Source organism: Odocoileus virginianus, chromosome 7 (genome assembly GCF_023699985.2).
Source record: "Odocoileus virginianus isolate 20LAN1187 ecotype Illinois chromosome 7, Ovbor_1.2, whole genome shotgun sequence".
NCBI lineage: Eukaryota > Metazoa > Chordata > Mammalia > Artiodactyla > Cervidae > Odocoileus > Odocoileus virginianus.
In genome coordinates this window covers 58608149-58620932 of record NC_069680.1, presented here as the reverse complement: position 1 = coordinate 58620932, position 12784 = coordinate 58608149, and the positions used below count along the sequence as shown (strand labels likewise).

General features: G+C 33.7%; 1 protein-coding gene across 4 annotated transcripts in view; it reads left to right on the top strand.

Moving 5' to 3' along the window:
* SLC25A16 (solute carrier family 25 member 16) overlaps positions 1–11814 on the top strand; it is a 28726-nt gene extending 16912 nt beyond the window's left edge. For 3 of the 4 annotated variants that reach the window (XM_020869866.2, XM_070470741.1, XM_020869868.2), the window contains 5 exons: positions 6–127; positions 373–439; positions 4657–4819; positions 8668–8736; positions 10234–11814. In XM_020869866.2, coding sequence (XP_020725525.1) covers positions 6–127; positions 373–439; positions 4657–4819; positions 8668–8736; positions 10234–10390 — 578 coding nt within the window. In that variant the 3' untranslated portion in view covers positions 10391–11814. Of the gene's footprint in view, positions 1–5; positions 128–372; positions 440–4656; positions 4820–8667; positions 8737–10205 lie in introns of all 4 variants that reach the window. The other variant, XM_020869869.2, reaches the window with a different exon arrangement.
* Positions 11815–12784: the final 970 nt, after the last annotated feature.

The window sequence follows — 12784 nt, the reverse complement described above, 5'->3', positions numbered from 1 at the left end:
TTCAGGTATGACAGCAGTTATCTGTACTTACCCTCTTGACATGGTTCGAGTACGCCTAGCATTCCAGGTGAAAGGGGAACACACTTATACAGGAATTATTCATGCATTCAAAATGATTTATGCAAAGGTATTTCATTTTTACTTTTCTTGTCTATAACATGCCCTTTTATACTTAGGCAATTATTTTTAATGTTATCTAGGTAGTTTTTGTTTTACTTGTAATTATTAACATTAATAATAATTATGAAAACATATCTGTGTTTTAGTGTGGGTCCAGGATAATATTTCCATTATAATGTATGCTTTTTTTCTTTTGCATTTGTCATAATGAGCTCAATGTAATTTTAATTCTAATTTTTCTTCATGCAAAAGGAAGGTGGTTTCCTTGGATTTTACAGAGGCTTGATGCCTACTATATTAGGAATGGCTCCATATGCAGGTATGTTTTAAATTTGGCAACATTTTGGGTTTTTCATTTTGTTGTAGGAATGATTTTAAAGTTGAGCATTATTATTTAAGCCCCTAATCTGTCCAAAATTGCTTTTTTCCTTTCTAAGGATAACCGTTGATTAAATAATTTCTTCTTTCCCCAATGATCTGTAGTGTTACTTCTTAAAACAATAATAGAGTGCAGTTTTATAATAAGTCCTTATATTTGGTAGGACAAGTCCCTTGACCTTATGTTTCTTTTTTCCGAGTAATGTAAGGACCGTAGATATCTTGCTACTTCACATGCATTTTAGAATCATTTTTTGATGTTGTACAAAAGTCTTTGTTGGAACTCTGAATGAAATTGCATACAGAGCTTGGACATTTTTTGTTAGATATATTTATAGACACCTTATAAGCGTTGTGTCTTTTAAAAACATTATGTTTTCAGTTTATTGCTTGGTTTAATTTTTATATGATTTTATAGCTAGCCATTCTACTTGTTGGTATTATAGCCAGTTACCATGTAAGTGCTTTGGATTTCCTGTGTGGACTATCACATCCTGTGCAAATAGCATCATTTTTCTCACTTCAGTTCAAATCATTATTTGTCTGTTTATGTTTATCTTGTACTAGCTAAGGATCCACAGTGCATCAGTGAATAAAAGTGGTGATAGTTGGCATTTTGGCTCATTACTGAATTTTAAAGGAAATGTTTCTAGTTATTTAACCTAATGTACTATTTATCATGTTGAGGTAGTATGGTAAGAATTTTTATCTGAACTGGTGTTGAATCTTATCAGACATCCTTTTCTGCATTTACTGAAATGATAAGTTTTTTCATTTAATCTACTAATTTGATGAATGACTTTAATAGATGTTCTAATGTCAGCCCAAATTGGTTATGATACAGTGATCTTTTTATATCCTATTGGATTCCATTCACTAATTGTTTTTAGAAGTTTTACATCTATATTTATGAGTGAGATCTGAGATTAGTTTGTAATTCTCTCTTCTTGTAACATCCTTGTGTGGTTTTGGGTGTCATGGTTACATAGGTCTCATAGAATGAGTTGAAGAGTATTTCTTCATTTCCATCCTCAGGAACAATTTGTATAAAATTATTAGAATTACCTGTTTCTTGAAAGTTTTTATAGTGAGATGATTTTTAAATACTGGTTTAATTTCTTGAATGGTTATATGACCATATAGGTTATATGACCATTTAGGTTTTCTGTCTCTGTGAGTTTTGGTAATTCATACCTTTCTTTACCATTTTGAACTTGACTGTTTTGTGTTTGTTTTCAACTTTCTTGGCAAAAGGTTCTCCTTATTTCTTCATATTTTTTTCACATCTGCTCTATCTGTAGTTATGTTGTTTTCTTATTTCTTTTATCGGTTATCTGATTTTATAAAGGATCAATTTTGGCTTTCTTTCTCTTATCTAGTCTACCTTTATTTTCCATTTCATAGATTCTTGTTCATGCATTAATTATCTTTTTTCTCTTGGGTTTATTCTTCAATTGTGTGTTACCTCATTAATTTTTGGCCTTTGGGGTTTTTTTTTTTTTGCCTTAACTACCTGCTTTAGTTTCATCCTTTGAGTTTCTCATTTTATTCATTTGTTTTTACTTAAAATTGGAAAATTGCAAACATATTCAATAACTGGCAGTAGTGTAATGAACTACCATGTACTCATCTAACTTCATAGTGGTCGCCTGATGACGTATCTTTTTTCATCTATTCCCATTCCTTACTCTCTTCACCTTTTACCCCCCAAATTTTTTTAAAGCAAATTCACTTTATTATATTTCACCCACAATATTTCCAGTATTCAGCTCTATACTTTTTTTTTCACAAGTATAACCATAGACCATTATGAAACTATTTTTTTTAATTCTTTTTTTAAAATATATTCTTTTCCATTGTGGGTTATCATAGGAATTTAATACAGTTCCCTGTACTATACAGTAGGACCTTGTTTATCTGTTCTATATATAAGAGCTTGAAACTGCTAACTCCAGTCTTCCTTCCCCCAAGCCCCTCTCCCCTGGGAACCACCAATCTCTGTGTCTCTGATTTTGTTTCTTAGATAGGTTCATTTATGTCATCTTTTAGATTCCATATAGAAGTGCTATCATATGGTATTTGTTTTACCATTATGAAACTTTCTTAATGTTATCTAGTATGTTGTCATTGTTCAAATTCCCTGAATTCATAGTTTTTTCACCTAGATCCAAGTTAATATTTGCCTGGGTTATCTTTTTTCATCCCTTCGTTTTCTACTTTCGCATGTTTTTGTTTTAGGTATTTATTTTGTAATCATCATATAGCTGAATTTTTTTAAAAATCCAGTCTGTAAAATCTTTAATTTCCAGTTGGTCTACTTAATGGTTATTGTGATTATTGATATATTTTGACTTGTTTCTTTACCTTGATATTGATTTCCACTTGTTGTTTTTCTTTTTATGTTTCTTTTTATTCCTTTCTTATCTTGTTTGCTTATTTTCCAGAATCCTTACTCCCCAAATTTTTATAAGTATAGAAGTTTATTTGCCTCCTCCTATGCTTGGTGGTCTTTGTTTATTTAGTTTGCTATTTCCTGTGGGTTTTTTTCCCTCGGGTGGTCTTTAACTATGAGTTTCTATTACCTTTTTTTTTTTTTGGCCACATCACATGGCATGTGGGATCTTAGTTCCCCAACCAGGGATTGAACCCATGGCCTCTGTACTGGAAGTGCGGAGTCTTAACCACTGGGCTACCAGGGAAGTCCAACATGTTACTTGATCTTAATTTGAGTTTCTGACCCAGTGATTCCATCTTCTCAAGGCTCAATGGCAGGATCTGTCTCAATGGCTTGACTGTTGGCATCAAAATGTAGAGTCACTCCACTTATGTCATGGGCCACAACTCTCAAGTGGACCTCAGATTATATTTTTGGAAGGTGGTGCTGCTAGGGATTCCTAGAAACTAGGGATTCCTTTCTGTAAGCCCAGCAATGAATATAGTTGTTCTGTAATGATGAAGACTCTTGGAATACCTTCATTGCCATTATGCTGGAATCAGAACGCTTTAGTTTTTTTACTATATTTTCTTCTCTTTCTAATTTTTTGTTCTTAGTTTTATTTTTGAAACATTTTTTACATTGTTATTCTATGTACATAATTTTGTTTCTTAATTTTTCCAGTTTCCCAAGTCTTTTTCATATTTCTGAATACTATTCACATTTTTAAAAATTTTGTCATATTTCACTGAATACCATTCTGCATAATTTGGTATTTCAATTTTTTTCATACTTGTGTTTAATTTGCTATGAATTTCCTTGTTGTGACCTTTTTTTGTAGTTACAGTTTCTGTGTTTAAGCTTGGTGAATAGATTTCCCAAATATAAAAGTATATGAGTATTCTAAAGTTGTATATCATCATTATTAAATACTATAAGTTCATAAGAATTTTATATAAAGAATAAATGCATATATTGAGTTATTATCCTAGACTGAATTTTTGTTAGGGCTTATTTGTTCTTAAGCATTAAGTATCTTTTTTAAATATGTTTTTAAAATTTAGTAGATATCAAGATATCTTGAGTAATGTTTGGTTGATAGGAATGCTTGAATTTTGCTTTTTATTTTTTTTAACATATGACTTTTAATGTTTATTATAAAATAAATCATGTACATATTCAGCCAGTACCAATTGCACATTATCAATAACTTAACTCAGTATTAATTAGATTCCATGTGTCTTCTGAGTCACTCATTGTGATAGCTATTCCTTGAAGACAAAATTAGACACTGAATGAAATAATGCTTTATCACTTCTAAATTTGTTGTCTCTTCCTTATATTATCATCATTATTATAAATATGTCATATTTATTTAAAATTACTAATCATTAATTTAATTTTTGCTTATGTGAAATCTTTTAAAACTGTTAATTCTATTCATGTTAATTCTATTCATACTCAACTACTACCTTTATTCAGTGAACTGAACATTATCCTAGTGTGAAAAACCAATGCTATAATTTTTTATAGGTGGTAATTTTATTGTCTTTAGGTTATTTATAAATATTAATTAAATCTTTTCATCCTAGATTAAGCCAAATATTGGAAATCAGGAAATGCATAATAGTTCCTTGAGTTAATTGGTTATTATGTAGGAATGGTGTCTTCTCACAGCTTACATTCTGTTAAGCATCGTGGTGAATTTATATTTTGTCTTTCAGGTGTTTCATTTTTTACTTTTGGTACCTTAAAGAGTGTTGGGCTTTCCTATGCTCCCACCCTTCTTGGCAGACCTTCATCAGACAATCCTAATGTCTTAGTTTTGAAAACTCACATAAACTTACTTTGTGGTGGTGTTGCTGGAGCAATAGCACAGACAATATCGTAAGTTTCTAATTAACTTAAGTCAAATACATTTATCCAAGCCTGATTTTTAGCATTGGTTAGTTATTTTATTTTTTTCTAATAGATTACTAAAAACAGGATCCCTTGAAAAATATAAATATTAATACATTTTCCCCATGTGCCTGCCCTTAAAGCATATTATAAATAAGTTTGTGCCAAAGTGACCAAATTAGTTTGAACCTACTCAGTTTCTGTGGATTTTAAAAGAAAGGAAAAGGAAAGCTAGAAAGAAACACTGAGTATAGCCTTCAGCCGTGTTTTCTTATGAATTCGCCCATATGAGGTTTCTGCAATTTGAGCCGTTTATCATGTATGTCTATATGTGTGTGTGTGGGCACAACTTTTCTTGCAGTAAATCTTAAAGACCTGCTTTGTGTCAGAAACTATGCTAAGCATTGGGATTTTCACTGATGGAAGAACAAAATTATTGCCTCAAGAAGCTCATACTCTTATTGAGACAGTAGCAATTAAGGGAATTCTATATTAATATAAGTTGTATTAGGGATATGGGACTTCCCAGGGGGCTCAGTGGTAAAGAATCTACCTGCCAAGCAGGAGATGTAGGTTCCATCTCTGGGTCAGGAAGGTCCCCTGGAGAAAGAAATGGCAACCTACTCCAGTATTCTTGCCTGGGAAATCCCATGGACAGAGGAACCTGACGGTTACAGTCCATGGGGTCACAAACGAGTTGGACACGGCTTAGTGACTAAACAATAACCAGTTAGGGACATAGATAAATTAGGTGGAAAGTATAATGGAAAGGAGGCTTCAGAGAATTTCTGTAGACCAAGAGAGATTGGATAGATGAGATAAAATGAGGCTGGGATACGATGAGGCAGGAACATTTCAAGAACAGGAAGAAGGAAAGATTTCTGTGACTGAGGAGTATCCTGAAAAACAGGAAGACAACAGGCAGTACTAGAGTCACAAAGGCTCAAAAAAAATAGTATCCAATGGAAAAAAGAAAAGCCAAAGTAAGATAAGTACTGAAAGGTAAGGTGTTCATTGAATTTTACAGTTAAGGATTACTTTTGTGAAAGTAGACTCAGTATACTTTGTAGGAGCAGATGAGGTTGAAGATAAAGAAAAAAGTGTAGTTTACTTTTAGAAATGTAGCTGTGGAACCTTGTACATATGCAGAGAATGCTCACCTTTAGCTATTCTGTATTCTCTTCTTGGTTTTACTGCCCTTTTCTTTATTATTTACTTCCATTTAGAGCCTTAAAATCTGTCTTCTCTTTTCCACTTCTCTTCGTGTTCTACATGCATTGACTCTTACAGACGCAGTGGCTCTTCTCAGTGCCTTTATCCTCTTTCTAGTTGTTTTGTTTCCCTGGTTTTTGTAAGCAGTGCCCTGTCTTGGCCGTCATCCTCCCACCTTTCCCTTTTCAGGTATCTTGCTGATTCCTGTTTTCCTCCTGCTGATACTGTTAAGACCTTGCCAGACTTCAGTCCTTTACTCTTCCTGTAAATATCTAGAGGAGCTCATCTATCTTTAAGGATTCAAAGGTCACCCTCTGTACAGATAACTAATTTTATTGACATCTTCATACCAGTTCCCTCTGGTAACCTCTTGGATGTTTCCACCTGGACTTCTGTCGTCAGTGCAAACTCCATAATTTATATACTGCTTTCTTGTTTTCTTTTTCGTGTCTGTCTTTAGCACCCAACTTTCCTATTGTTACTGATAACCATTAATCTTATAGTCCTGATAATACCTTGAAATCATTTTTCACATTGTACATATCCAAACAGCTTTGCAATTTTTTACATAAGAACATTGCCTGGAATGCTGTTTTCTTTCTTTCCCATTGTTACTTGCCTCGTTCTGATTCTTGTATATTGTCTTCTTCAGCTCAGTTCAGTTCAGTTCAGTCACTCAGTTGCGTCCATCTTCTTACTTTCTCCCTATTAGTCAATTTCTTCTACCCAGACACATCTTTTTCTTCTTAGAGACTGAATTGTTCAGGTTGAGGTTTTGGTCCCTTTATTCCCCACAAAATTTTTTCATCTCTCCACCTCCCATTAAAAGATAGTTTGTGGGACTGCTCTGGCAGGTACCCAGGTTTGATCTCTGATCAGGAAACTAGATCCCATGTGCTGCAACTGAGAGTTCACATGTCCCACCTAAAGATCCTGCAACAAAGATTGAAGATCCCACATGCTGCAGCTAAGATCCGGCACAGCCAAATAAATAAATGATTTTTTTTTTTAAAAGATGATTCATGGAGGGGAATTCCCTGGGGGTCCAGTGTTTAGAAGTCTGCGCTTTCACTGCAGTGGGGCACAGGTTTGTTCCCTGGTTAGGAAACCAAGATCCTGCAAGCCTTGAGGCAGGGTCAAAAAAAAAAAGATTGGTAATTCATGGAGATGCTATTGAGATGTATAGGGCACTTCATCTATTACTAGTGTTATTTCTTAAGCTGTTTGGTTGGTATATGGGTGGTTTTTTAATTATGACTATTGCATAGTAAATTTAAATGTATATAGAAGTATATACTTATTTTTGTCATATATCACTATGTGTATATTATATATGTATTTATAACGCGTGGCTCAGCTGGTAAAGAATCCACCTGCAATACAGGAGACCTGGGCTCAATCCCTGGGTTGGGAAGATCCCCTGGAGAAGGGAAAGACTACCCACTCCAGTATTCTGGTCTAGAGAATTCCACGGAGTGTATAGTCCATGGGATCACAGAGTTGGACATGACTGAGCGACTTTCACTTTATACGTGTATGTGTGTGTGTGTGTATATATGTATATATATATATGAATGAGAGCTTTGAATAGGAAAGTAGAAAGCAGTTTTATGGCAGGGAAACTGCCTCTAAGACTCAATTTTCTTAACATTGAGATAAGAGTACCTATCTCACGCAATTATGTAAAGATGGGATGAGATAATATACTTTACCTTGCTTAGCACAGGACCGAAGTAGTCAATATCAGCCCTAAAAATATAATAAAAATCACATGAGTCCTACTCCAAAGAGATTACTTTCGTATATTTCATTTTAGACAATCTAAAAATTTGTCAGTAGAGGTATAATTGACATAATATATTACTTTCTGGCATATAACATAATGATTTGATATTTGTATATATGGCAAAATGACAGTAAGTCAGGTTAACATTTGTCCCACCATACAGAGTTACAGAACCAGGCAATCTTTCCACATAAAATTACTTCTGTCCTCTAAATACAATTATCTGTGTTGTTAATTTTAGCCCTTAAGGAGAATTTTTGTTGGCCTATAGTATACAAGGGCACTTGCTGAGTACTCTCAGGGTAGTGATTCTTAACTGGGGGTGCTTTTGCCTCTAGTGGATGTTTAGTAATGTCTGGAGACACTTTTGGTCATTACGGTTGGGGGTGTGCTACTGGCCGCTATTGGGCAGAAGCCAGAGATGTACCTACACATCCTACTGCACCAGACAGCCCCCACAACTAAGCATCATCCAATCCAAATGGCAATAGTGACAAAGTTAAGAAACCATGTCTTAGGGTTACAGCCATGGGAAGTACTCAGTTTATTTCTTCAGGAAGTGGCATTTCATTTTGCTTTGGGGAATAAATAGGACTTGACATTGGGTGATGAAAGAGAAGAATCACCAAACCCAAGAGAACCACTTCTGCAAAGCGCAAAGAGACCTCGGTTTTGTTATTTGGTTTTATTCACATTCCTATATCGTGACTCCCAGGTTAGACAAAACAATCAAAGAATAGGAACACATTATTTCCTAGCATACATAGGACTTTGTATTCAATAATTGCTGGGTAGAAAATTAAAAATCGTTTTTAAGTCCTTCTTTTTCTTCTTTTAGCTACCCATTTGATGTAACACGTCGGCGAATGCAGTTAGGAACTGTTCTTCCAGAATTTGAAAAGTGCCTGTAAGTTATGCATTTGTCATTGTTCAATTTCTTTAGGAAATGTAATGTGTAAAATAAGTAGGGAGATAGGACTCTGATCTCACAAGTAGTCTAGAGATTTAATTTTATCTCCCATAGTGTGCTTTGGTTAACTTTATAAGAATTTAATCAGGTCCTAATCCTCCTATTGGGTTTCCCTGGTGGCTCAGATGGTAAAGAATTTGCCTGGAATGCAGAAGACTCGGGTTCAGTCCCTGGGTTGGGAAAATCCTCTGGAGAAGGAAATGGCTACCCACTCCAGTATTCTTGCCTGGAGAATTCCATGGACAGAGGAGCATGGCAGGCTACAGTCCATGGGGTTGCAAAGAGTAGGACCTGACTGAGCAACTAACACTTTCACTTTCAATCCTCCCAATTAAAATTTTATTTTAGGGAACTCCCTGGCAGTCCAGTGGTTAGGACTCAGAGTTTCACTGTGGGGACCTAGGTTCGACCCCTGATTAGGGGAACTAAAATCCAGCAAGGCATGAAGCCAAAAAAAAAAAAAAGTCATTTTAGAGCAGCTCTGTTAAATAGAGATATAATGTGAATCACATATGTAAGTTAAATTTTTCTGGTAACCACATTTAAAAAGTATAAAAAGAAACAGATGAAATTGTTTTAAAATATTTTATTTAAACCAATATATCTAAAATTTATCGCTTTGTCATCTTATTTTACATCCTTTTTATTAATTTATATTTTTAATCCCTTAAAAAAAATACTACATATTTTAAATCCAGGGGGTATTTTACACTCACGGCACATCTGTTTTGGATTTGCCACTGAGTTTCATGTACTCAGTAGCCACATATGGTTAGTGGCTAACACTATTGCACAGCATAGCACTAGAGAATTTTCTATAATTTATAACTTTTGAATCGTTCTATTTGGTGATGTTTTGTCCCTCAGGGAAAGAGCAGAATATTTATTCAGGAACTTGAGTTGCCTTTATTCACCCATAAGATTTTTTTGACTATTTCAGTCCACATTGCATATTGAGAGAAAGACAAAGCCCAAAATGTTGGTTTGAAAGGAAAGAACACTGAAACAAGAAAGTCTTTATTGCTGAAATCTGAAAGACGGTCCTTCAAGCTTTAATTCTATAACATCTGCTCATTATAGCATACAACTTGAGCAGAAATGAGAGCTTAAAGGGCAACTGTTCATATATCCTTTAAAAAGACTACATCAGTATTTCAAATATTATTATGAAATTGTGTTGCTAGTAAATGTCACAGACGTAATACAAACAAAATATATTGTATTAATGAACCCCCAAATTCTATGCATAATGCTTTGAACTTGTTCAGAATGAAATCTGTTTTATTGTTAATTTTTAGCTTGTTTTAACACTTGCTTTCCAAAAGCTACTCAAGACGGAATTTTAGCTTCTTTTAAAAAAATGCTGTTATGATCCTGAAGTTGTCTCTTCATGACTGGGCATAAAGGTGTCATCATTTTATCATTCTTTTTCAGTACCATGCGGGAGACTATGAAGTATGTCTATGGACACCATGGAATTCGAAAAGGATTATATCGTGGTTTATCTCTTAATTACATTCGCTGCGTTCCTTCTCAGGCAGTGGCTTTTACAACGTATGAACTTATGAAGCAGTTTTTTCACCTCAATTAAAGAAAATCATGATTTCTTTTCCTTAATAACCTCTCAGAGGGAAAAATAAAATGTTAATTTAATTTGGGGGAGAACATTACTTGAAGGGGGATATTTACCCTGTCACAGGAACCACTGGTATTTTAGTACTTGATTTTTCTATTCATCACAAATCAAAAGTGCTTACTATACTTTTTGATGCCAGTAGTTATATTTTAGAACATTGCAAAAAAAAAATTTCCTAAGCTGATGCTGGTTAATCAGTAAGGTTACTGGAAACCATTTTAAAGTGTTATTTGAAAGTAGAACTAACTTGAAATGAATTTAAGAGGTTGCCATTAGTTTTATTACGCTATTCCAAGATTTTAATTTTAATCATGATTTTCAAAGGCTGTAACATTGGTTTTTGTTATTATAATAAACTTGCTTGGTTATATTACAGCAGAATGATGAGAACTGAAATTTTAAGTTATATGAAACATAGGTTAGAAGCCAGCATTGAAGTATTATTTATAATATGTCTCTTCTCATCATTCTGCTCCACTGGATAAAAGGACAAACACTTTTTCATTTTTGATAAATACTGTATTAAAAAAGTAGCCATGTAGGCATTCATCAGTAAGTCACAAATTTTCAGGTCTTGCTCAAATGTTATTACCAGTTTCTGAGTGATTTAAGTATGTTTTTAAATTTCACTGTATTTCCCAAGAGCAGTAATAATAAATATTGAATATCTTTGCTCTCAAAACAAATTAGCATTATAGATTTGTTTTTGTTAGATGATTTGGTGTATGTTAGAAAATTTATTTAAGTGGAGTGTTAAATATCCATTAATATAGATGTGAATGTTGAAGAATTTTCCAAGGTATTATGTTATGACACATCAACTAGTTCTTCCACATAAAATAATTTTAGTGCAATATAAACTTAAGTAGAAATGTAAAACATGATCTGAATTGCTATCCTTTATAGTAAAATGGTTTAAAATGTAAGAATTCCATTTATTATGTTCAGAGTACTTTTTTATGTTTTATTGTAAGCATGACAAAAAATGAGAGGGGAACAGTTATAGTTCTGTCCTCCAAAATAGCAATTTGTAGAATTAGTATGATTTTTAAGGCATTAGAAAACTAAGTTGAAAGTGTTATTTCTGTTTCAATTTTTATTTTTTTGCATAAAGATTTCTTGTCATATCTTGGTGAAATTATATGAACTGGTTTCATTTTCAAAGTCTTTATTTTACAATAAATGTTTATCTTTGTATGATATATAAGTATACCCACAGGTGTACATGTGTTCCTAAAACTATTTTGTATATTTTCATTTGTGGGCTACACTGTAGCTAAATACTGCTATCAAATCTCAAGATAATTTAAATGTATAAAATAAGTATCTCAGTTATGTTATCAATAAAGGAGGACTGCAAATATTTTTTTAAATAAAAATTTGCGTTCTATGTCTGTTATAGAGTACCTAGGTTATTAAAAATAAATTTTATTCATATTTCAACAATTCTCTTTTAACTATTTACACTATTGAAGCATAAATAAACATAATCGGTCAGAATGGATGAATACTTAAAATAATGACAGTATTTATATCTAATTTATTTCAGATTGATAACTCAAAGTGAATCTTGATAGATTATCTTGCATTTGAAGATCGACTATGTCTGTTTTGATTGCCATTGTAATTCTTTTCTTGCCTTTTGGTGGGTACAGCCCTCTGGTCTATGGAATGGGACAGTGATTTTGTCTAGGGATTGATGAGTGATGTACCCTTTCTAGCTCGTATATATATACAGTAATGTCTTATCCCATTTTCCCCTGGGTACTCAACATTCATTTATTCAGCACCCATTGTGTGCCAAGGGATTATGTCAGCATTTTGTGGGCAACCTTGAGACGTCTCTCAGCTGTCCTTACAGTCTGGTTTGGATTCCCAGTAGCGTCTATCTCTGGGTATTACACTGGCAGGGTATGTGCCACACTTTTTGGTTACTGCATGTTTACTTATGTTCTCCTAGTTGGTCCTCTCATGGGCAGAGTCATCCCTTCATCTCCTTTTAAGGAGCACAGTGTATGGCACCAAAATAGTTGTTTAGTGATGTTTACTGATGAGCTAAAGGAAGGTTTGGTCCCTGTTTTTGGAGAAAATGTCTAGTAGGAAGAAATGAGGTATTACTAGTGCAGAGAAAGAACAATTTAGAAAGTCCCCCCCCCCAGAGATGTCTTGCTGCTAATTTGAGCCAGGATGAATGGCAAATAACAAAACCTACATTATATGAGTAATTCATTACCTTGCAGAATTGGGCTGATGATATCTGACATACTTATATAGCAACCATATACTTAAACACTTCCTCAGATCAATTCTTTGAATGTCAGACACTGTTAGGCACTAGGAATCAATGAC